Genomic DNA, 26,032 nt, shown 5'->3' with positions numbered 1-26,032 from the left:
TAGAATACAACCATTATTTTAGACTGTTGAAATAACCTGGCCTTCATTTTAAGCCAGGATATGGTTAATTTACCGTATGACAATTCATAGGAGTAATATATTATCTGAACATGGAAATTTGGCTTTGTTAATCTGAGTCTAGGGTTGTGTGTGTTGTTATGTGCGCCCCTGAAATAGCCTTCCAGGGAGGAAAAGGTAAGGATTTTATGAGCAAAATCTGGTGGATTACATGTGCCATAAATTTGATTGCGGGAGTAATTTGATAGCTCCCATCTTACTAAAACATAATCTATTGTTCACCAATGTTTGGATGAGAGATATACAAATTCTGGGTTGGGTAGAGAAGACATTGGTTGGAGATTAAAAGTTCCGCAAATCCATGAAGATGGAATTATATACTGACCCCTAGAGGAGGGGAGGACCACATGTCCTTTTAAGACTTGATTGTCAATCCTGGCACCCGTTTTGTTTTCTTATGCTCCTCTTTCACTATTTTTTTGAGCAGTAACTATTAACTACCACCACTTAGCTGCCAGCCGCTCTGCCTCCGTCGACGATGACGAGGAGGAGGAAGACAAGCTGCACGCAATGCTATCCATGATCTGCAATCGGAACCTCACAGATTCTAAAAGGATGAAAGGTTTTTATCCTTCTCCTCCCTGCCCTCCCAACTCACTTCATTTCTCCCACTGGCTCTGGAGCAACAACTTGCCCACTCAATGTACAACAGTGTTGGCATTACTGCAATGTCAGTCCATCCCTGGGGCATCCTTATGAGTCAGGGAAAGCAACTGTGTGGAAAGGAGGAGAGAAGAAAACATTGTCCCTCTTTCCAGCCTATCTAAAATCTAGAATTTATTTATTTTTTATTTTTTTATTTTTTTATTTTATTTATTTTATTTATTTTATATTTTATATTTTTTAATTTTTATTTTATTTTTTTATATATTTTTTTATTTTTATTTTATTAAAATTTATTTTATTTATTTTATTTATTTTATTTATTTTATTTATTTTATTTATTTTATTTATTTTTATTTTTTTATTTTTTTATTTTTTTATTTTTTATTTTTTTTATTTAATTTTTTTTTTATTTTTTTTTTATTTTTTTATTTTTTATTTATTTATTTATTTTATTTTTTAAAAAATTATTTTATTTTATTTATTTATTTTATTTGTTTGTTTGTTTATTTATTTATTTATTGTCAATCAAGTATAGGATAGTAGTTTATATAAACATAACATAGAGAGTACTGATTAAAAAAAGACAATAGGGCAATACGACAGGGATGGGAGGCATAGTGGTACGCTTATGCACACCCCTTACAGACCTCTTAGAAAAGGGGAGAGTTCAACTGTAGACAATCTAATTGTCTTCTGGGACTTGAGGGGCTGTCCCAGAGAAGAGGAAGATTGACTTATTCTCCAGGGCACCAAAAGGCAGGAATAAGGATCGATGGGTGGAAGCTTGTTAAAGAGAAGTCGGTCTTAGAAGTAAACATAAATTTTCTGACAGCGAAATCTTAAAGTTGCCATGTTTGAAGACCTCTGGTATAAGGTCTCCTGTTTGAGTAGAGGGTTGGACAAAAAGAATTTCAAAGGTCTCTTCCAACTTAGTTATTCTGTTATACAGTGGTACCTGTACTTAAGAACTTAATTCGTTCCATGACCAGGTTCTTAAGTAGAAAAGTTTGTAAGTAGAAGCAATTTTCCCCATAGGAATCAATGTAAAAGCAAATAATGTGTGCAAACCCATTAGGAAAGAAATAAAAGCTCGGAATTTGGGTGGGAGGAGGAGAAGGAAGAAGAGGAGGAGGACAGTTGCTCCCAGAGCGAAGAGAACGTTTCTTTTCTCTTGGCACTGGCAGAGGTTTATTGCCTCTCCAAGCGCCCAGAGAAAGGAAAATGCTTTGTTCGCTCTGGACTGCCAAAGCCTCCTTAAGCGCCACCGAAAGGCTCATCTGGCAGCCCAGAAAAGCCCGAGGTGGCCAGGATTAAAGGGGGAATGGCAGGAAACTGACCAGACCTTTGTGCCACTCTCAAATTTCTTGGGAAATTTTTCCGGGCTTGGGTTCTTAAGTAGAAAATGGTTGTTAAGAAGAGGCAAAAAAATCTTGAACATCCAATTGTTATCTAGAAAGGTTGTTAAGTATAGGCGTTCTTAAGTAGAGGTACCACTGTATTTTTTTAAGGTCTCCTACCTTGAGCAGGGGTTAGACTAGAAGGCCTCCAAAGTCCATTCCAGCCCTGTGATTCTATGCTTCATGTTTCTACAATCCATGAGAACCAATCGTTGGTTCTTTCTCCTTTCTTGTATTTACTTAATCCTTTCTTAGCCAGGGAACTTCCCAGTCCTCTGATTCTCACAAGCCACAGCTAGCACGGACAAAGGCCACGATAGCTGAGGCTAATCAAATTTACACCTGATTTCTGTGGAGGGGAAGAGAACGGAGAAGGTTAATTTGAACCTAAGTTGGAATTTCTTCATGCGATGCATCTTGTTCATTTTTTTTTAAAAATGTACTTCGTTATTTCAAGATACAGTGATACCTTGTCTTACAAATTTAATTGGTTCTGGGACGAAGTTCTTAAGGTGAAAGGTTTGTAAGATGAAACAATGTTTCCCATAGGAATCAATGGAAAAGCGATTAATGCGTGCAAGCCCAAAATTCATCCCTTTTGCTAGCCGAAGCGTCTGTTTTTGTGCTGTTGGGATTCCCCTGAGGCTCCCCTCCATGGGAAACCCCACCTCCGGACTTCTGTGTTTTTGAGATGCTGCAGGGGAATCCTAGCAGGGGAATCCCAGCATCGCAAAAACGAGTGCTTCACTGGCAACGGAAGTCCGGAGGTGGGGTTCCCCAGCGAAGGGAACATCAATGAAATCGCAGCATTGCAAAACCACCAAAGTCCTCAAAACTCCACCTCCGGACCTCTGTATTTTTGCGATGCTGCAATTTCACTGAAGGTCCCCTCACTGGGAAACCCCACCTCCGGACTTCTGTTGCCAGCGAAGCACCCGTTTTTGCGCTGCTGGGATTCCCCTGCTGGGATTTCCCTGCAGCATCACAAAAACATGGAGGTCCGGAGGTGGGGATTTCCATGGAGGGGAGCCTCAGGGGAATCCCAGCAGCGCAAAAATGGGTGCTTCGCTGGCAGCAGAAGCCCAGAGGCGGGGCATCCCAGCGGTGGGTTTGTAAGGTGAAAATAGTTTGTAAGAAGAGGCAAAAAAATCTTAAACCCCGGGTTTGTATCTCGAAAAGTTTGTATGACGAGGCGTTTGTAAGATGAGGTATCACTGTAGTTCCATAATTCCCAGTTCCCAGGACCTTAGGCATTTAACAAGATGCATCACAGATTCCTTTAGCAGCTTTGAAAGTCTTGTTAGAGAGAATAGGGCAATCCATAGCTGTTGCTTCCTCGCTAAATAAATGGTACCGTAAATGCTTTTCCAAAATTTAATACAAATCAGACGACACATTTGGACAAGGTTAAATTTGGCTGAGAAACTATTTGTTACTACTTTATATTGTTGATTCTATCTTAGAATAGTGGAATCCTTGGTACGTTCTGAGTTATCTGTTGTGTACCACCAGCAGAGCTGGCAGCAGGGTCGGATAGTGAGGAGGTTGGGGACGAACATGGGATAGTCTTGGAGGTGGGGGAAGGCTCAGAAGAGAGCTCTGTATCTGAGGCAGAGAGTGAGCCAAGGCCATCTGGCAGTTATCAGCTGCCTCCAGAGCTAGCAGTGAGGCAGAGTAACAGCCTGAGCCTGTTTCCAGTGTGCGCATGTGCAGAACTGCCAGAAGAAAAGAACAGCTAAGAAATCAGGGGCGACTTGGGAGTAAAGCCACAGGTGGACAATGAATGGCCCCTCCCATAGGAAATAAAAGAGGAGTGAAAGGGGAGTGGGCCTTTGCAGGAAACAATTTGTTCATTGGGTCGTTTGGTTCAGGAGTGGAAGGATCTCAATATGACGTAGAAAAATATTTCTTAAATCAAGTCCCCTTTGGGTATAAAACTGTCTCAGGCCAACCAGGAATCTTGGCTTTAGGGCTATCACCAGTTCATTCAAAAGAAAAGAGCTCCCAAACCTTGGCTTTCTTTGCCAATAAAATAATCCCCTTATATGTCTTCTGTCGGGCTCTCTGGTAGACTCCTCCCAAAAATTCACAGGTACATATTTCAGACACACACACGTTTGAAAATTCAAAACAGTATTCTTTATAATGAAAAGTCACTTAAACCAAGCCCTCTTTTGGTATAGCAAAGAGCACTCATCTCCAAACAAACTGGTAATTTGTACAAGTCCCTTATCAGTTCTGTGATACTTAGCTTGCAGCTGTGAGGCAATTCACAGTCCTTCTTTCACAAAGTGAAACACACTTTGCTCTGGTTTAGTTTCAAAGTGGAGAAAAATCAGCACACAAAAGGTCAAAGTCAGTAAAGCAGTCACGAAACACAAGGATCAGATAATCCTCCACAGGCTGCTATTTATAGCAGCCTCACTAATTACCACAGCCCCACCCAACCACAGGTGGCCTCATTTTCTTTGATAATAATCTCTCAGTTGTTGCTGCCTATGCATCGCTCTCCTTATGCGTGGCTGTATCATTAACTCTTGTTCTGAATCCAAGGAGGAGCTAGATAACTGATCTTCTTCTGAGCTGTCTGCCACACTCTCCTCCTCCCTGTCACTCATGTCTTCTTGGTCAGAGGAGCCTTCATCAGCAGATTCCACCAGGGGCAAAACAGGCCTGCAGCATGTGGATGTCTCCCCCACATCCACAGTCCTTGGGGCAGGAGCTGGGCCAGAGCTAACCACAACAATACGTATGTAGTTAGAACTGTCAGAGTTGTTTTGAATTCGCATTGGAAACGTGGCAGATACCAGGCACTAGATAGTTTTCCCAATAAACACACGACAGCAGGAGTTCTTCCTTCAGAACACTCTTCTTCAGTAGTATCAAAAAATAACTATTTACAGTATATTACAGAACAAACCACCAACTAATCAACCACTATGAGACCACACTGTACTAAACCACTAAACCAGGGGTGAGCAAGGTTTGGCTCTTCTATGTCTTGTGGACTTCAACTCCCAGAATTCCTGAGCCAATCATGCTAGCTCAGGAATTCTGGGAGTTTATTTATTTATTTATTTATTGGACTTATATGCCAAGTTGAAGTCTACACGTCATAGAAGAGCCAACTTTGCCCATCCTTGCACTAAACCAAGCCATCAAACCACACCACACACCCCAGAAAAGGTGTACAGTGTTCCCTCAGTTTTCGTGGGGGATGCGTTCCGAGTCCGCCCACGAAAGTCGAATTTCCGCAAAGTAGAGATGCGGAAGTAAATACACTATTTTTGGCTATGGACAGTATCACAAACCTTCCCTTAACACTTTAAACCCCTAAATTGCAATTTCCCATTCCCTTAGCAACCGTTTAGATTATTACTCACCCTGTTTATTTATTAAAGTTTATTTTAAAAAATATTTATTAAAGGCGGATGAAAGTTTGGCGATGACATATGATGTCATCGGGCGGGAAAACCCTTGTTATAGGGGGGGGGGGAACCGCAAAGTATTTTTTAATTAATATTTTTGAAAAACCGTGGTATAGACTTTTCGCGAAGTTCGAACCCGCAAAAATCGAGGGAACACTGTATTACATTACATACATGTACTGACCAATCAAATCATAGAGCAGATTGCATCATGCTGCTGAAGCACCATGACTCAGCATTCACTTTACTTCTACTGTACTTGTAATAGTACTTCGGGTTTATATCCTGACAAGAACCTCCAAGATGTTTGTAGTTAACTACCACCTCCAAAAAGGATCCTGTTGAGCTAGGAAAGTTGCAGAAAGAGACCAATGGAATTATGAGGTGGGGGAGTAACTGTGAATTTAATTCCCATGGTAGCATAGTGGGGTGCGTAGATTGGGGCATAGGATTATAGGATTTGATTGGAAGAAATTCTGAGCATCACAAATCTGAAGTTAGTTGGGGGAAAGATCAAAAGCAACGTGAGAAAATATTATTTGACTGAAAGAGTAGTAGATCCTTGGAACAAACTTCCAGGAGACGTGGTTGGTAAATCCACAGGAACTGAATTTAAACATGCCTGGGATAAACATATATCCATTGTAAGATAAAATACAGGAAATAGTATAGGGGCAGACTAGATGGACCATGAGGTCTTTTTCTGCCATAAGTCTTCTATGTTTCTATGTTTCTAAGTCTCCATCACAAGATTGGAACTACTGTATATTATGCAGAGAGATTCAGGACAGATTCAATCCTCTGCCATAAGACAGGATGAACATGAAATACACCAAACGATTGAAAAAGGTATGAGACCCATTTATGGAGGAGGAGGAGAAGATCCATGATTCCCAGCCATGGTAGCTTCGCAAGGATTCCAGCAACAGAGGATGAAGAATGCCTCGTTCCCTGTTTCTGGGGAGCAGGATGACCATGATACTTTTCAATGCCACCTGGATTGAGGGTCACCTGGGAATAATGTTCTGAACTAGGCAGACTGTTGCTTTTCTCCTGGGGTTGCTAACAATTCCTTGGAAGTAAATAAGAGGTCAGATATACCCCCCACACACTTATCTACACAGGAAGCCCCTCTAAAAAACATTATGGAGATTTCAGATGGGTGTGCTCCCCCACATGTGCTTAATGACAATACTGTTGTACCTGGTTTGCTCTTCATTTTGCTTTGAGTCCCTTGCAATTTCTTTAACCTTTTTTGCATGTGTCTAAAAATTTGGCAGAGATTCCATCGCCGCAAACCAAAAACCTTTAAGCTCATTCTGAAGATGCTGTTCACTCTAATTCTTCACTAATTCAGGTACCTTTCATCTGAATTCTTAGGGTCTGTGGGGTTCACCTTAAAAGGACAGCGCTTATTCTTTTCTTAATAACAAGAACCATTCCAAGATCTTTTCTTTACCAATGGAAGAGAAAAGTGGGAGAAGGGTGGGGTGGGACTCTCCCATCTCTTTATGATTGACCGTTAGGAGATGTTGCCATAAATACTGGCTTGTTCAGCTCGTTCCTGAAGAATTAAAGGTGAAGAGCACTTGGTTGTTTTTGCTTGCTTTTGTTTCTGTTCTGTTCTTTCACGGCCTGGATTTTACAGCTTGATCTTATTTTTATTTTGTTGTTCAAAGATTTTAATCATGCTAACAACAGTTCCCTGCTTCTCTCTCTTGCTACGAACAATCGGACCACAGCTGTTACCTTTCCCTCTTTCCCTAACATCTCACCATTGCCCTTAAAATTAAGCTCCAGTATTAGCTGCAAGAATGCATGTTTGGCATGGCGCCGATTCCCCCCCACCTCCCTTTTTTTTTCTTATTTTCTGTTCCTCCACGGTTTTGAGTGTGCTGCTGTAAAAACCGAGGATTTGCTTGCATGGTTTTCATTAGCTGGACTTTTCTGGCTGAACCGTTTGCGTTGACAGACATTGTGGATGAGCTGAAGGCCAGGCATTTATGTAAAAAAAAAAAAGAAGAAGAAGCATAATCTGGGTTTTGTATAGTTTTCTTTCGTTAAAAAAAATTAAAAAGTTAAGAAACCCAGTCTGTGGAGATTCTCAGTTATCCAGGTCATGGTTGTCCCAAAAAGTGCTTTTTTTTTCAAGAGGCAACTGGACGTTGTGCTTTCCAGGAAGATGTTTTATTTTATGTATTCAATTTCAATTTATTCAATATTCAGTTTTGCTTCTCATCCAAGAAGCTTCTTCAGAACTAAAGAACTGAAGAAGCTTCTTATTTGAGAAGAGAAATGTCTTCAAGGGAACAATGAAGAAAGTCCACTTCCCTTTTTGGAAAAGCACCTTTGGGATTGAAAAATCTGGGTTGTTGTTTTTTTAAAAAAACCAAAGTAATATTTTGCAACAAATCTACTTGGGTTGCCCTCACCCCAAAAGGTGATATTAAGTTGGAAATAAAATTCTTGTTGTCAATTGCCCAGAGCAGGGGTAGTCAAAGTTGGCTCTTTTATGACATGTGGACTTCAACTCCCAGAATTCCTGAGCTAGCATGATTGGGAGCGAGATGGGCTATGTAGAAATTTAACAAATAAATATTGTATGTGGAAAATATGGGGAATATGTTGGAAAACTTTGTACAGTGTGTCCTTTTCTTTCTCGTCCACAAGTAGCTCAGCAAAGCATGATCTGCTCTGGTCCAAAAAAAAAACACCCCAAGAAACCTGGTGTAAGATTTAATCTTGGTCCCTTCCTCTTTTGCCTAGATATGAATGACATGACCGAGATACAAGGATATGGTGCTGGCTTCTTCTCGTGGCAGCTGGACCACTACAGTCAAAGTTCCTTGTGTCTCTCGTGTTCCACGGGTGGCTCTCCTTACAACCTGCCCAGCTGTTGCACTTGTATCCATGACAGGTGAAGTAAACTCTTCGGAGTCTCTTTCCAAGCCCCTTGAATGAAACTTGAAGAATTCGGAGCCATTCCTGATGGAAGAAAAAGTAGCTAGTGTAACTGGGATCAAGAAGATCGTTAGGGCTTTGTTTATTATTTATTTATTTGATTATTTTTACTCCCTCTTTATTATTTTTATAAGTCACTCAAGGTGGTGAACATACAGTAATACCTCGTCTTACGAACCTAATTGGTTCCAGGGGGAGGTTCGTAAGATGAAAAGTTCGTAAGACGAAACATTGTTTCCCATAGGAAACAATGTAAAATCAATTAATCCGTGCAACGAAAAAGAAAACCTGCAAAAAAACGCCGCCGCCTGGCTGTCACCTTTTGAAGCAGCCGGGGGGACGGGACTTCTCAGCATCCTCCTGAACTCGAACGCCAAACCCGAACTTTCGGGTTCGGCGTTCTAGAGGCCGCTGAGAAGCCCCCCGACTGTTTTAAAAGGTGACAGCTGGGCGGCGGGGCTTCTCGGCGGCCTCCCGAACGCCAAACCCAGAAGTTTGGCAAAAGTTTGGGTTCGGGAGGCCACTGAGAAGCCCCGCCGCCTGGCTGTCACCTTTTAAAACAGCTGGGGGGCTTCCCAGCATCCTCCTGAACCCAAACGCCAAACCCGAACTTCAAAGCAGGGAAAAATCAGCACACAAAAGGTCAAAGTCAGTAAAGCAGTCAGGAAACACAAGGATCAGATAATCCTCCATAATGGCCAAACCCACAGGCTGCTATTTATAGCAGGCTCACTAATTACCACAGCCCCACCCAACCACAGGTGGCCTCATTTTCTTTGATAATAATCTCTCAGTTGTTGTTGCCTATGCATCGCTCTCCGCATGCGTGGCTGTATCATTAACTCTTGTTCCGAATCCAAGGAGGAGCTCGATAATTGATCTCCTTCTGAGCTGTCTGCCACACTCTCCTCCTCCCTGTCACTCATGTCTTCTTGGTCAGAGGAGCCTTCATCAGCAGATTCCACCGGGGGCAAAATAGGCCTGCAGCATGTGGATGTCTCCCCCACATCCACGGGGCAGAAGCTGGGCCGGAGCTAACCATAACAGACATAAGGACAGTTTTCCCCCAAATGCCATCACTCTGCTTAACAACTCCCCCATTATTTTGTATTTAAGGGGAAGCTAAACAGCCCTTTGCAAGAGAAGTTTTATTCTGGATTTGTGCATTAAACAGGGTTAGACTCCATAGCCCAATTCAGGGGTCCGCAAACTTGGCAACTTTAAGACTTGTGGACTTCAACTCCCCAAATTCTCCAGCCAGCATAGAGTTTCCAAGTTTGAAGACCTCTGGCCTAATTGCTCCTTCTAATTCTAATTCTAGGTCTTTACCTTGGTTGGGTGTAATGATGGACAATGAGGACTAGTGGCTAAAATGTCAGGTGAACAGTAGGGGACCCTAGATTCAAATGCACCATGACATTCTCATTGTAACTACCCTGCGAGGTGATTAGCCCATCTCTGCTTGTGGAACCTTTATGAAGACACTGCAGAATAATCCTTGTTACAACATTTCATGGACCTTTGGGAGGGATGAGACATGAGCAGCAAAGACAGTTGTTGGCAGAATAAATGTGTTTGATGCATGTATTCTGAATGTCACTTTTTTCCCCCCAACAGAACCCCTCTAAAACTGTTGTGTGAAAGTATGAAGAGGCAAATTGTTTCCAGAGCCTTCTACGGATGTAAGTTTATTTATTTATTTGTTTATTGGATTTATATGCCGCCCCTCTCCAAAGACTCGGAGCGGCTAACAGCAATCATAAAACAGCGTACAATAATAATCCAATACTAAAAACGATTAAAAACCCATTAATATAAAAAAACAAACATACATACAGACATACCATGCATAAAATTGTCAAGGCCTAGGGGGAAAAGGAATCTCAATTCCCCCATGCCTGGCGGCAGAGGTGGGTTTTAAGTAACTTACGCAAGGCAAGGAGGGTGGGGACAATTCTAATCTCTGGGGGGAGTTGGTTCCAGAGGGCCGCGGCCGCAACAGAGAAGGCTCTTCCCCTGGGTCCCGCCAAGCGGCATTGTTTAGTTGACGGGACCCGGAGAAGGCCAACTCTGTGGGACCTAACTGGTCGCTGGGATTCGTGCAGCAGAAGTTGTGTTTGTGAGGCTGGATCCCAAACTTAACTGCTTACCACAACTGGTGCCATCCAGGCCAAAAACATCTGCAGAAGGCCTCAAAATAAGGAAGTTGGAGGATGGAGCCGAGGTTGAGAAATGCCTCAAGTGTGGGAGGAGGCCTCAAGTGAAGTATTAACCTTGAATCCTTGCATAGCTGCAAGTGATCCAGAACTGTAGTTATAGTTCATATGAGATTTGTATGCCGCCCCTCTCCGAAGACTCGGGGAGGCTCACAGCATAACAGTATTACAATACATTACAAATCTAATAATAAAAAATTAAATCCATTTAAAAAGGCATTAATAACATAATAAAACCCCTAACTATGCAGTCACACACATTCAACCTAATCTATCATACAGTAAGGCCAAAAACATAATAAAAAAGGGGGAAAGATGGTAATTATCCCCACGCTTGGTGACAAAAGTGGGTCTTCAGCATTTTACAGAAGGCGAGGAGGGTGGGGGCTATTTGAATCTTGGGAGGGAGTTGATTCCAGAGGGCCGGGGCCGCCACAGAGAAGGCTCTTCCCCTGGGTCCCGCCAGCTGACATTGTTTGGTCGACGGGACCCGGAGAAGGCCCACTCTGTGGGACCTAATCGGCTGCTGGGATTCGTGCGGCAGGAGGCGGTCTCGGAGATATTCTGGTCCGATGCCATGTAGGGCTTTATAGATCATAACCAACACTTTGAATTGTGACCAGAAACTGATCAGCAGCCAGTGCAGGCCGCGGAGTGTTGGTGAAACGTGGGCAGATCTTGGAAGCCCCATGACGGCTCTCGCGGCCGTGTTGTGCACAATCTGAAGTTTCCGAACACTCTTCAAAGGTAGCCCCATGACTGATGTTCCTTAAGTCAGGGATCAGCAAACCGTGGCTCATGAGGTTCTTTGGTCCCTTGAGTGCGGCTCTTCTACAGAAGCTGAGTTTCCGGCACTGCGCATGTGCCGCCATTTTGTTTTTGGCAAGATGCATGTCCTACAGGGGGCTTGTAGCTTTATCATGCTCCTTGGCATTGTTCCTTGTAAGCTGCGCGCGTCCCCGCGCGCTTCAAAATACCTTCCCGCGCAGCCTTTTCCTCGGGCACACGCTCCCCATCCCCCTGCCAGCAGTAGAAGGGAGCCGCGGCCGCCCCTGCCTCTCCATGGTGCCTCCGGCCCCCTCGCGCTCCTGGCCTCTCGGCCCTACCCCCCGCCCGCCCGATCCGCCCCCTCTCCTCCTCCGCTGCCTCCTGCCTTGGGCGAGACTTCTCTCGTGGCGGCTGCGACTGCGGCTTTGGCTTCTCGGGATGAAAGCGCTCCCAGCCAGGGGGCTGCGAGAGGGGCGGGGCGGGCTTTCCCAAAACGGACAGAGAAAGCCCCCTCTCGCAGCCCCCTGGCTTTCACTGCGAGAGAGGGCTTTCTCTGTCCGTTTCGGGAATGCCCGCCCCTCCCCTCTCGCAGCCCCTTCGCTGGGAGCACTTTCGTCCTAGACTTCCAGCAAGGGGGCTCCAGTAGAGGCAGGACAGGCGTTCCCGAAGCGCTCGGAGAAAGCGCTCTCGCAGCCCCCTCACTGACAGAGAGAGAGGAGGAGAGAGAGAATGTAAGTGAGAAAGAGAGAGAGAGAGAGGAAGGGGGGGAGATAGCAAGAGAGAGAAGAGAAAGAAAGCAAGAGAGATAGAAAGAAAGAAAGAGAGAGAAAGAAAGAAAGAAAGCAATAGAAAGAGAGAAAGAAAACAAGAGAGGGAGAGATAAAGTGAGAAAAAGAGAGAGAGAGCAAGAGGGGGAGTGAGAAAGAGAGAGAAATGACTCTTGATTTAAAGCATATGGTAAAAAGCACCCAAATAATAAGAGAGAAAAAACCCCAGCCGTTTGTTTGTGTGTGTGTGTGTCTGTGAAATCTTGAAACATTTCCAATAGCTCACCTGTTATTGGAAATGGTTCAAGAGTTCACACACACACACACACAAGGAGGGAGGAGACAGGGATGGAAAAAGAGAAGATAGTAATAGATTTTGGTTTTGTTTTATTATTAATTTCTTTTAATAAAAAAAGGGAATTTTTTTCTTATTTATTTATTTATTTATTCATACATACATACATATATACATACATACATACATACATACATACATACATACATACTTCTATGCTGCCCAGTCCCAAAGGGACTGTCGCTCAGACACTATAGTTTTCCACCCACACCGAAAAAAAATTAGAGGGAACATTGCTCCTCGGTGTTGTTTCCACCGATCCTCCACCACCTCCGGCTCTTGAGTAAAATGGGAAGGGGAAGAAACACTTGTGGGTTGCCTGAGGAAGCTGAGCTGACAGCCAAACATCTAGCTGAGCTCAGCAGCAGAAGCAGCTGGGCACGCACTTCCTTGTCTCTTCCAAACATGCCCCCCCTCTCCCTCTGCAGGGTGGGGGGAAAGAGTGCACTTAAGACACAGCACCAGGAGAAGAAACCTTTTGGCTGCATGCTGCACACATGGAGTCTTTCTCCCCTTTCACTCCAAGGGGCTGTGCAGCTGCGATGTGTCTCACAAAGACTCATTTCTGTTGGAGTTTGAAAGAGGAAAAAAAAATATTGTGTGCAGCGTGTAGCCAAAAGATTCCTGCAGAGAGATAGAGAGAAGAGGAAGAGGGAAGGGAGGGAGGGAGGGAGGGCAGGTGAGATACAAAGAGAGGGAGGGGGAGAGAGAAGGAGGAGAAGAAGGAGGAAGAGGGAGGGAGGGAAGGAAGGGAGGGAGGGCGGGAGGGAGGGCAGGTGAGATACAAAGAGAGGGAGGGGGAGAGAGAAGGAGGAGGAGAAGGAGGAAGAGGGAAGGAAGGAAGGAAGGAAGGGCAGGTGAGATACAAAGAGAGGGTGGGGAGACAGTTTCTGGTCTTGAGTGTGAGCAAAAGTTTGGGGATTGCACATACTGCCTCCTGTGGGTCAGTAAGTCACAAAAATACCCTCCTACTCTGCTGCTTGAAACAATGAATGGCGGACCTGTTAATGTGTGTGTTGTCTCCCCCCCCCCCCCAAGGGCTTGCTTACTGCCGTCACTTATCCACCGTCCGAACTCACTTGTCTGCGTTGGTGAACCATTCCATCATCCCACCAGATAAACCCACAAGTGCTGCAGAGGGACTGTCCAAAGAGGTCTGGAACAAATACCAGAAGGACAAGAAGGCAAGACTATGTAGATTAAATCTAGACATGTGTGACTATTCATTTAGAGATGCTTCAAAGACGGGCTACAAGAATGGTGGAAAGTCTTAAGCATAAAACGTATCAGGAAAGACTTAATGAACTCAATCTGTATAGTCTGGAGGACAGAAGGAAAAGGGGGGACATGATCGAAACATTTAAATATGTTTAAGGGTTAAATAAGGTTCAGGAGGGAAGTGTTTTTAATAGGAAAGTGAACACAAGAACAAGGGGGCACAATCTGAGTCAAGTTGGGGGAAAAATCAGAAGCAACATGAGAAAATATTACTTTACTGAAAGAGTAGTAGATGCTTGGAACAAACTTCCATCAGACGTGGTTGGTAAATCCACAGTAACTGAATTTAAATATGCCTAGAATAAACATAGGATAAAATACAGGGAATAGTATAAGGGCAGACTAGATGGACCATGAGGTCTTTTTCTGCCGTCAATCTTCTATGTTTCTACGTTTCTAAGTTACGATGGTGCTAAAAAAAATATTTTGTTGGTGGCGGCTTGATGTCCGAACTTGTTGTTCAGTTTCCAAACGTTTCACCAGCAGGCTAGTTGAAGTTCAGTGAATGATGTTACCCAGCCTGGTGATGACAAGACGTTCAGAAATTGAACAAGAAGCTCGGAGAACAAGCTATCACCAGTGTCTGAAATAGTCTAGGGCAGTGATGGTGAACCTATGGCACGCATGAACCTATCTGAGGAAATGCGAGGCCTTGACCTACGTCGATCCAGAGCTCTGTTATCGACTAGAGAGGCCTTCAGGAAAACTTTGCGGGCTACAGAAGAAATGGGCCGAGGTGTGTGAGGCCTAGTTGCAACTATCTGAAGATACCGTATTTTTTTGGAGTATAAGACACACTGGGGTACAGTGGTACTTCGTGATACGAACCCCTCGCCATACGAACAATCCGAGATACGAACCCGGGGTTCGGAAATTTTTTGCCTCTTCTTCCGAACTTTTTCCGTCTTACGAACCCGCCGCCCGAACGCTGAACCCGGAAGTTCGTCAAAAGTTCAGGTTCGGGTGGCTGCCGAGAAGCCCCGCTGCCCAGCTGTTGCTTTTTGAAACAGCCGGGGGGCTTCTCGGTGTCCTCCCGAACCCGAACACCAAACCCGAACTTTTGCCGAACTTCCAGGTTCGGCATTGGGAGAACGCTGAGAAGTGCCCGGCTGTTTCAAAAGGTGGCAGGGGGTTTTTGCATTTTTTTTCTTGCACGCATTAATTCATTTTACATTGTTTCCTATGGGAAACAATGTTTCGTCTTATGAAGTTTTCGCCTTACGAACCTCCTCCGGGAACCCATTAAGTTCGTAAGACGAGGTATTACTGTATAAGACGCAACTAGATTTTAGAGGTGGAAAACAAGGAAAAAAGTATTCTTAACCAAATGGTGTATATTATTTAATAAAATACCAGTGTAGCAGAATATTTTTTACAAACATGTACACTTGTACAACCATGTACGAACTTCAAACTTGACAACTTTAAGACTGATGGACTTCAATTCCCAGAATCCCTCCTCCAGTCATGCTGGATGGGGTAATTAGAAGGGAAAAAGACTCCCATTTTTGCAAAAAACAGGCTGTTTTTCGCAAAAATAGGGTGGGCTCCTATTTTTATTATTTTCTAAGTAACAAAAAATACCTAGTGCCGTGTTTCCCCGAAAATAAGACACTGTCTTATATTAATTTTTGCTCCAAAAGTTGTGCTACGTCTTATTTTGGGGGGGCTTATATTTCTCAAATAAGACAAATTCACAGGCAGAAAAGCTGACACCCCCAAAGAAAGTGTACCGTACGGTACACTGATTATGGTACGGTACTGTCAGTATGGCACCCTCAAACACAAACGACGGCACTTATATGGTACAAGAGTATACTCCCGCTATTGCAGCTTCCAGCCACCAGAGGAGCTATAGTCTACGCACTGTAGTGGAGACTGTAATGGCGGTGAGACAGCAGCAGACTGTGTCTGCTGTACTGGACGGTACAAAGCGATGGAAGGGGCCAGCAGGGGACGCCACATTATTACGGTACCGCTATGAACAGCTTTGAATGGTACTGTATGTTTTTCCACCGTACCGTATGTAAACTTGACTACGCCTTATTTTGGGGGGGTACCTTATATTAGCAAATTCTGCAATACCTCTGACATGCCTTACTTTCGGGGTACGTCTTATTTTCGGGGAAACAGGGTACTCTGTCCTCTTCCTGTTTTACCCACAGCAACAACCCTGTGAGGCAGGTTGGTTTGAGAGAGAGTGCTTGACCCAAACTCCATAAGATGGGACTAGAACTCAGTCTCCTGGTGATTGGCCCAAATCGCCCAACTGGCTTCCATGCCTAAGGCAGGGCTAGAACTCACAGTCTCCTGGTTTCTTGCTGGATGCTTTAACCACTAGATCAAATTTGTAATACAAAATTCTAATTTTACAACTACTGTGTCTTGATCTAAGCAAATAGGTGTCTTTACCACAATGAATCTGTTATAGTTAGTATTAAAAATAGAAGATTTTGAATGTTGTATTTTTATGTGTGTTTAATAAAAACTTTATAAATAAATAAATAAATAAAAATAAAAAGAGAAGATTTCCCACTTCTGAGTTGGTAGGTGTTAGTTAAATTTCCCATAATTTCTCTGTCTTAATCTCAATCTCATTTCCTTTCATATTAGAATTACAAGGAATTGGAGCTGCTCCGACGGGTGTACTACGGTGGGGTGCAACATGAAATTCGGAAGGAGGTGTGGCCGTTCTTGCTGGGACACTACAAGTTTGGCATGAGCAAGAAGGACATGGAGCTGGTAATTGATCACCTTTGGTATTTCCAAGCGGGTTCTAGAAAACGATAATTCGGTTTATCAGAGGGCTCTGTAATACACGATATACAGAGAGATTCTAGATAAATGGTCAAAGCAATGGAAACTGCAGTTTAATGTTTCCAAATGTAAAATAATGCACTTGGGGAAAAGGAATCCTCAATCTGAGTATTGCATTGGCAGTTCTGTGTTAGCAAAAACTTCAGAAGAGAAGGATTTAGGGGTAGTGATTTCTTACAGTCTCAAAATGGGTGAACAGTGCAGTCAGGCGGTAGGGAAAGCAAGTAGGATGCTTGGCTGCATAGCTAGAGGTATAACAAGCAGGAAGAGGGAGATTATGATCCCGCTATATAGAGTGCTGGTGAGACCAGATTTGGAATACTGTGTTCAGTTCTGGAGACCTCACCTACAAAAGATATCGACAAAATTGAACGGGTCCAAAGATGGGCTACAAGAATGGTAGAAGGTCTTAAGCATAAAACGTATCAGGAAAGACTTAATGAACTCAATCTGTATAGTCTGGAGGACAGAAGGAAAAGGGGGGACATGATCGAAACATTTAAATATGTTAAAGGGTTAACTAAGGTCCAGGAGGGAAGTGTTTTTAATAGGAAAGTGAACACAAGAACAAGGGGACACAATCTGAAGTTAGTTGGGGGAAAGATCAAAAGCAGCATGAGAAAATATTATTTTGCTGAAAGAGTAGTAGATCCTTGGAACAAACTTCCAGCAGACGTGGTAGATAAATCCACAGTAGCTGAATTTAAACATGCCTGGGATAAACATATATCCATCCTAAGATAAAATACAGAAAATAGTATAAGGGCAGACTAGATGGATCATGAGGTCTTTTTCTGCCGTCAGTCTTCTATGTTTCTATGTTTATTCTAGCTTCAGGCCCAGAATGTTGGCTAAAAGGATGAGAGGATGGGAAAGGCTTCTCTTTTTGTCCCTGAAAAACATTGCAATAAGGAAATACTGAGCATTGCAGAGTTTGGTGGCTGGGATTTTGAAAAACAAAACAAGTGGAAATGTTGACTGTCCCACTAGACCTGTGATGGCGAACCTATGCCACGCGTGCCACAGGTGGCACGTGGAGTCATATCAAGGCACGCAAGGGTTGCTCTATGTCAGCTCCAGCACACACTGGCCACTGATTTTCGGCCTTGGAGAAGACCATTTCATCCTCCGGAAGCTTCAAGGAAGCTTCCCTGAAGGCCCAGAGTGCAAAGAACCAGCCAAAGGGCAAACCGGAAGTTTGGAAAAATGGATTTCCTGTTTGCCTGTTGTGCTGTTTTTCACCCTACGGGGCTGCAGGACGCTTCCCCGAAGTCTCCGGAGTGCAAAAAACAGAATATGGGCAAACCAGAAGTTCATGTTTCTGAACTTCCGGTTTGGCCGTTTTTTCACCGTCCCAGGCTTCAGTGAGGCCTGTGCACAGGGACGGGAGGGATTGTGCGCCTGTGCAGGGGCAGTGCGGCTGGATGGTGCGCATGTGTGAAAGGGAGGGAGGTGGTGTGGGCATGTGCTACCACATGCACACACTCCATTTTGCCACACGAAGCCAAAAAGGTTCGCCATCACTGCCCTAGTCTTTTCATCATGAGGACTAGAAAACGCACCCAGCAAGGTCAGTGCGACCTTCAGGGTTTCTGCTAAGAGTTGAGCAATTTTGTCACAGACATGAGCTTTACTTTGTTTAACAAAGGGTTCATTAGATGTGAGCACCACTGTACCCTCTAAGCTGCAAGCGTGCGCGTGCACGGACCCCAAAACACCTTCCAGCGCACCATTCTCCAAGGCTGTGCAAGGAGCCGCCCCCCCCCCCGCCCCCCCAGTGCCTACGTTGTCCCCTGGCTTCTCACCGCTGCCCTCCTCCTGATCCACCTCTCTTTCACCTCCTCCACTTCCCGCCTTGGGGTGTGGCTCCTCCCTCAGCGGCTTCTCGTCCTCCTCATCCAGCCGCTAGCCACTCCAAGCGCTTTGGGAATGCCCGCCCCGCCCCTCTCACAGTCCCTTCGCCAAGAGCGCTTTCATCCCGGGCTTTCAGCGAGGGGGCTGCAGGAGAGGCGGGGCAGGCGTTCTCACAGTGGAGGCCGGCAAAGGTTTTTCTTATTTTGAATGTTCCAGGCAGCCTGGGCAGGGGGATGGGGAGCGCGCGCGCCCGCACGCCCAACATTGAAAATCACCTTTGTCAGTCTCCGTTATGAGAAGAATGGAGAGAGAACGATAGAGAGTGAGAGCAACAGACAGAGCAAGATAGAGAGAAAGTGAGAAAGAGAGAGAGAGAGAGAAAGGGGGGAGAGGAAGAGAGATAGCAAGGGAGAGAGAACAAGAGAGAGAAAGAGTGAGAGAGAGAGAGAGAGAAAACAAGTGAGAGAAAGAGAAAAAGAGAGAGAGAGCAAGAGGGGGAGAGAGAGAGAAAGAGAGAGAAAGAAAGCAAGAGAGAGAGAAAGAGAGAGAAGAGAGGAAGGAAGAGAGAGTGAGAGATGAGAGAGGAAGGAAGAGTGAGAGAGTGAGAGAGAGGAAGAAAGCAAGAGAGAGAGACAAAGAAAGCAAGAGAGAGAAGTGGAAGAAAGAGAGAGAGAGAGAAATGATAGAAAAAAGGGGAGAAAAAAAGAGAAATGAGAAAATGATTGAGACAGAGAATGACAGGAGAGAGAAACAGAGAGAGAAGTGACTCTTGATTTAAAGCATATGGTAAAAGCGCTTAAATAATAATAGAAAAAAAAAACCAGCCCTCACCTGTTTTTATTACTAATTATGTTTTTGGTTTTGCTGGTTGTTTTAGTTTTAATAGTGATGGATTTTGGGTTTTTTTAATTATTAATTTCTTTTAATAAAAAAGAAGGATTTTATTTATTTGTTTGTTTGTTTGTTTGTTTGCTTATTTATTTATTTATCTATTTATCTATGCTGCCCAGTCCCAAGGGGACTGCCGCTCAGACACTATACTTTTCCGCCCACACCGAAAAAAAATTAGAGGGAACATTGGTGAGCACACCGGAGTCCTGGCAACAAGCATCCAGCAGAGAAATGAGTTTTATTGTGGCAGAAATCATGGTTTCAAAGCCTTGTTCAAGCACACCTCTAGTCTCACATCTCTTCCCTTGAACGACGTTGAATCCCCACACCCAATTTCCCTAAGATCCTTTGCCTTTATACTCCTGGAAGTGACATCACATCACAAAGAGGCTTAGTCAAATCCACTAATACCTTTTACTATCCAACTCCTCTCGCCTTCTGAGCAATCTTCTGACTTTCTACTTGAATGTCCTCCTCATCCTCTGACTTGGACCACTCCCTCATTGTCATAACAGCTCCCTCTAGTGGTTCACTTGTGTTCACTTTCTCCATCACCCTCGCTCTCTGCTTCAGCTGGCAACACCCCCCCCCCCCGGCCCAGGGTATCCAGAGGGATCTGGCTCATCCTCCTCAGAATCTGACATGACCTGAAGTGGACAAGGATCACTCACAATAATATCTATAGGAGATGACCAGGTTGAGGCCATGGGAGTAATCAAACGCGTCATCAGTCACGAGTCCCTTCACACTCACAAGAGATCTTAAATCCAGCTCATCGTGAATTCTTTATCTACCGCCAAAGAGCTTTGCCTGTTAGTAGTTCAGATTCTTGTAGGGAGCTAAGCTTACCGTATATCTTTATACCCGTTTGAACTTCCTGGATCTCTCGATTTCACTATCGCTTGACAGTATCCTTATGCGGAATTGCGGGCCTGAAACAAATTCTTCTCTTCCTTTTTAAGGTGGACGGGGACATTGTACGCCGGTACCAGAAAGTGATGAGTGAGTGGAAAGCCTGTGAGGTAGTGGTGAAGCTTCGGGAGAAAGAGTCTCAGACGACCACCAAGTTTTCCTCCGGGAGCAGCATAGATAGTCACGTGCAGCGGCTGGTCCACCGGGATTCCACCATCAGCAATGACGTAAGACTGAGGCAGCGGTGTGTGGGTGTGTGTGAAGGGAAACAATGGCCTTTTATGACTTGTGGACTCCAACTCCCAGAATTCTGAGAATTGAAGTTTGCAAGTCATAAAAGGGCCATCGTCCCCCACTCCTGATGTAAGATGATGGGTTGGGTCCTGTTCTGTCTGGGTCACTCCGGAAGCTATAACCAACCCAAAAAGATAAGCCAGACACACCGGAAAAATTCAAATACAGTGGTACCTCAAGATACGAACCCCTCGTCTTACGAACAACTCGAGATACGAACCCGGGGTTCAGAAAAAATTTGCCTCTTCTTACGAACTTTTTTCGTGTTACGAACTCCAAACCCGAACTTCTGGGTTCGGGGTTCGGGAGGCTGCTGGGAAGCCTCCCAGCTGTCTTAAAAGGTGACAGCCAGGCGGCGGGGCTTCCCAGCAGCCTCCGAACGCCGAACCTGGAAGTTCAGGTTTGGCGTTCGGCTTCAGGAGGCTGCTGGGAAGCCGCACGGCTGTTTTAAAAGGTCACAGCCAGGCTGGGGGGCTTCCCAGCAGCCTCCCGAACCCTGAACTTTTGCTGAACTTCCGGGTTCAGGGGTCGGGAGGCTGCTGGGAAGCCCCCCAGCCCGGCTGTCACCTTTTAAAACAGCCGCACGGCTTCCCAGCAGCCTCCGAACACCGAACGCGGACGTTCGGGTTTGGCGTTCGGCTTTGGGAGGCTGCTGGGAAGCCGCCCGGCTGTTTTAAAAGGTGACAGCCGGGCTGGGGGGCTTCCCAGCAGCCTCCTGAACCCCAAACTTTTGCCGAACTTCCGGGTTCGGGGTTCGGGAGGCTGCTGGGAAGCCCCCCAGCCCGGCTGTCACCTTTTAAAACAGCCGCGCGGCTTCTCAGCAGCCTCCGAACGCTGAACGCGGTAGTTCGGGTTTGGCGTTCGGCTTCGGGAGGCTGCTGGGAAGCCGCCCGGCGGTTTTAAAAGGTGACAGCCGGGCTGGGGGGCTTCCCAGCAGCCTCCCGAATCCCGAACTTTTGCTGAACTTCCGGGTTCGGGGTTCGGGAGGCTGCTGGGAAGCCCCCCAGCCCGGCTGTCACCTTTTAAAACAGCCGCGCTGCTTCCCAGCAGCCTCCCGAAGCCGAACGCCATACCCGAACTCCTGCGTTCGGCGTTCGGAGGCTGCTGGGAAGCCCCGCCGCCCGGCTGTCACCTTTTAAAACAGCGTGGGGGCTTCTCGGCGGCCTCCCGAACGCCGAACCCGGAAGTTCGGGTTTGGCGTTCGGCGTTCAGGAGGTCGCTGAGAAGCCCCCAGGCTGTTTTAAAAGGTGACAGCCGGGCGGCAGCGTATTTTTGCGGGGGGGGTTTTTTGGTTGCACGGATTAATTGACTTTACATTGTTTCCTATGGGAAACAATGTTTCGTCTTACGAACCTTTCGTCTTACGAACCTCCCCCTGGAACCAATTAGGTTCGTAAGACGAGGTATTACTGTACAGTTTTATAATGTTCAAGGAAAACGAAGCTAACAGAAAATGTCCTTACAAAGCAGGAAAACACTGGAACTCCAAATATATACACGAAGGTAATTGTCCATGCATCAATATAGGATTCTTGCTGCCAAGACGAGGCTGTAGATAACAGACATACACCTCCCACGGTTCTTCAAGACTGCTGGGCCACAAGCCAGGAACAGAGACGCCGAGAAACAATGCAGGTTACAGGAACTCCAAACTGATAACACTCCACATGGCTTCAATAGCTTGCCTGCCTTATAAACCCTTCCCTGCTAATGAGGACCACACCCAAGCCCTGGTGTTCTTTATTCAATGCTGATAATATTTCCTCAGTTGCTCCTTTCTTTGATCTAAATGTCTCTGTCGCATGTCAATGACAGCTTGTGCCTCGTCACCTAATGACTCCAAGCTACTGGCTGGGGAGAGCCCCCCCTTGGGGCTCTCATGCTGTTCTCCTTCATCCCATTCCTGATTTTCCTCTCCCCTGTCCGACTGTTCAGCCCCCTCCTCTTCGCTGTCAGCCTCCTCCGGGCATGGAGCCAGCAGAGACGCAGCTGGCCTTTGATCTGCCTCAGGTTGAACCACAACAGGTCCATTGGCAAAATAACATCTCACTCTATCATTAAAAAAAAAAAATCTGCCAAGTAAACACCAAGCAGCTCTTATATTCTTCCATCTTTTAATGTTTTAGGATTAACTAAGCAGTCTTTGACCTACAACCATTTCTTTAGTGAGTGTTTGATAGCAATAGCAGTAGCACTTATATATTGTTTCACAGTAATTTACAGCCCTCACTGCACACCAAGACAACTAGACACAAGAACAGTTTTTTCCCGAACACCATCAATCTACTAAACAAATAATTCCCTCAACACTCTCAGACTTTTTAATAAATCTGCACTTCTGTTTCTACTAGTTTTTCTCATCATTCCTATCATCCTTTTCCTCCCACTTAGGACTGTATGGCTGTAACTTGTTGCTTGTATCCTAAGATTTTTTATTAATATTGATTGTTTCTTCATTGCTTATTTGACCCCTGTGACAATCACTAAGTGTTGTACCACATGATTCTTGACAAATGTATCTTTTTCTTTTATGTACACTGAGAGCATATGCACCAAGACAATTTCCTTGTCTGTCCAATCACACTTGGCCAATAAAATTCTATTGTATTCTATTCTAAGCAGTTTACAGAATCAGCCTATTGCCCCCCAACAATCTGGGTCCTCATTTTACCCACCTCGGAAGGAGGGAAGGTTGAATCAACCCTGAGCCGGTGGTGAGATTTGAATTAATAATTAATTATAATAATTTATTGGATTTGTATGCCACCCCTCTCCGCAGACTTGGGGCGGCTAACAGCAATAATAAACACAACATGTACAATCCAATAATAAAAAACAACTAAAAACCCCTATTATAAAACCAAACATACACACAAACACACCATGCATAACTTGTAATGGCCTAGGGGGAAGAGCTATCTCAACTCCCCCATGGCTGGCGGTATAAATGAGTCTTGAGTAGTTTAGGAAAGACAGGGAGGGTGGGGGCAGTTCTAATCTCCGAGGGGAGTTGGTTCCAGAGGGCCGGGGCCACCACAGAGAAGGCTTTTCCCCTGGGGCCCGCCAAACGACATTGTTTAGTCGACGGGACCCGGAGAAGGCCAACTCTGTGGGACCTTATCGGTCGCTGGGATTCGTGCAGTAGCAGGCGGTTCCGGAGGTAATCTGGTCCATTGCCATGTAGGGCTTTAAAGGTCATGACCAACACTTTGAATTGTGAACGGAAACTGATCGGCAGCCAATGCACGCCACGGAGTGTTGAAGAAACGTGGGCGGATCTTGGAAGCCCCACGATGGCTCTTGCGGCCGCATTCTGCACGATCTGAAGTTTCTGAACACTTTTCAAAGGAAGCCCCATGTAGAGAGCGTTGCAGTAGTCGAACCTTGAGGTGATGAGGGCATGAGTGACTGTGAGCAATGACTCCCTGTCCAAATAGGGCCGCAACTGGTCCACCAGGCGAACCTGGGCAAACACCCTCCTCGCCACAGCCGAAAGATGATGTTCCAATGTCAGCTAGCAGTTAGCCGAAGTAGCCTGCAATGCTGCACTCTAACCACTGTGCCACTCTGGCTCTTATGGATGGAAGGCTGAGTCAACCTTTGAAGCTCGTAAGATTCGATCTGGCAAACTGCTGGCAGCCGGTGATCAGCAGAAGTAGCCTGCATTGTTTCCCTTGAGCATTGGTCCCCTTAACAGCCATTCTCCAAACGTTGAAGTCGCAAACAAATGTTAGGGCATCATGTTTTTCCTTGAAAAAAAATAAAAATCCAGCTAGCTATTCCATCTTTGATTCAGCTGTATTGATCCATTTTGTGTTTTTACAGGTGTTCCTTTTATGTTCTGAGTATGCTAGGGGTTTATTGGATTACATGGGGAGGATTATAATTATTTTTCTCTATATTGTAAATCTTGGGATTCTTTTCAGTTGTGCTCTTACTTCCTTTTTAGATCCCATAAGCTCCTTTAGACCCCCCTGCCCTCCATTCGGCTGTAATTTCATTGGCAGCCGCCACCTGCATTTGTAATAAAACAATATACAGTAACAAATCTAATATTAAAAGTCTCAAGTAACAAATCTAATATTAAAAGTCTAAAAACCCATTATTTAAAAAGAATACACACAAACATACCATACATAAAACTACATAGGCAAGGGGAGATGTCTCAATTCCTCCATGCCTGATGGCAGAGGTGGATTTTAAGGAGTTTACAAAAGACAAGGTGGGTGGGGACAATCCTAATCTCTGGGGGGAGCTGGTTCCAGAGGGTCGGGGCCACCTTTGCCTTGTAAGGCAGAGAATTATCCTCTAGGCTACAGTATCCAATCCCTAGAGAGACAGAGAGAGAGAGAGACAGAGAGAGAGAGAGACAGAGAGATAAACAAACAAACAAAAAGGTAGGTAGGTAGGTAGGTAGGTAGGTAGGTAGGTAGGTAGGTAGGTAGGTAGATAGATAGATAGATAGATAGATAGATAGATAGATAGATAGATAGATAGATAGATAGATAGATAGATAGATAGATAGATAGATGATAGTCTAGGTGCTATTGTTATTAATGTCTCTGGCCTTCTTTCTCCCTGACTGACATATTGCGGTTCGCAGGTCTTTGTTTCTGTGGATGAAATGGACTCCGTAGACCGAGACCTGAAGGCCCATGAAGAACCGTCTTTGACCAAGGTTTGCTTAGACGCACCCACAGTCGTGGTGGCAGTGGACCAACAACAATCGGTAGAGTTTGATTCTCCTGACTCTGGGCTCCCTTCTTCTCGGAACTACTCCGTCACATCCGGCATCCTCTCCAGCATCGATGATGGACAGAGCATCTGTTTTGAGGATGGGACCGAAGAGGAAACTGGCCCGGAGCTGCAGAGACCGGATCTGGATCACGTTTCACCTATCAAGGACTTGGCTCCTTCGGGCTGTGCAGTGGAGGAGCAGACGCGTTCCCAAGCGGACTCGAAAACAGTTGCGGAAGAGACCATCTCTGTTTGCTCCGCGTCTTATACGGTAGGCAAGGGGGGACAGTGGCCTCAGTGAAGGGCTCCAGTTACCTTTTTCCTACCAGTACCAGGATGCCAAAGCCGGCACACACACGGGCGCACCCAACATATGTGTGTGCACCCCCGCACAAGGTTTTGCTTCTGCGCATGTGCCCAGAGCAAAATCTCACATGACGACACTCAACGCTGGCGAGATTTCAGCAATTTTCGCCTTTTTTTTTCTTCTTCACATGCACAGAAGCAAAAACAACCCCCAAATTCCAAAACCTCACCCACACATGTGAGATTTTCTTCGGGTACATGTGCAGAAGCGAAGTCTCGTGCGGTGCCGTGCGCGCACGTATTGGGCTTGCGCCCGCCCCAACTAAACTCCAGAGCCCAGTAAAAAGTCCTAACAGATCGCCGATCC

General features: G+C 45.2%; 1 protein-coding gene across 3 annotated transcripts in view; it reads left to right on the top strand.

Moving 5' to 3' along the window:
* The window catches only part of SGSM2 (small G protein signaling modulator 2), a 206,894-nt gene that overhangs the window by 155,908 nt on the left and 24,954 nt on the right, over window positions 1-26,032 (top strand). For 2 of the 3 annotated variants that reach the window (XM_070735243.1, XM_070735245.1), the window contains exons 12-18: window positions 506-640; window positions 8,276-8,426; window positions 10,088-10,152; window positions 13,615-13,760; window positions 16,468-16,596; window positions 20,379-20,555; window positions 25,226-25,630. In XM_070735243.1, the coding sequence (XP_070591344.1) occupies window positions 506-640; window positions 8,276-8,426; window positions 10,088-10,152; window positions 13,615-13,760; window positions 16,468-16,596; window positions 20,379-20,555; window positions 25,226-25,630 (1,208 nt within the window). The remainder of the gene's footprint in view (window positions 1-505; window positions 641-8,275; window positions 8,427-10,087; window positions 10,153-13,614; window positions 13,761-16,467; window positions 16,597-20,378; window positions 20,556-25,225; window positions 25,631-26,032) is intronic. The other variant, XM_070735246.1, reaches the window with a different exon arrangement.

This window comes from Erythrolamprus reginae, chromosome 1 (assembly GCF_031021105.1).
Source record: "Erythrolamprus reginae isolate rEryReg1 chromosome 1, rEryReg1.hap1, whole genome shotgun sequence".
NCBI lineage: Eukaryota > Metazoa > Chordata > Lepidosauria > Squamata > Dipsadidae > Erythrolamprus > Erythrolamprus reginae.
Note: the sequence above shows the minus strand (reverse complement) of the source record. Positions and strands in the feature narration are given on the sequence as shown.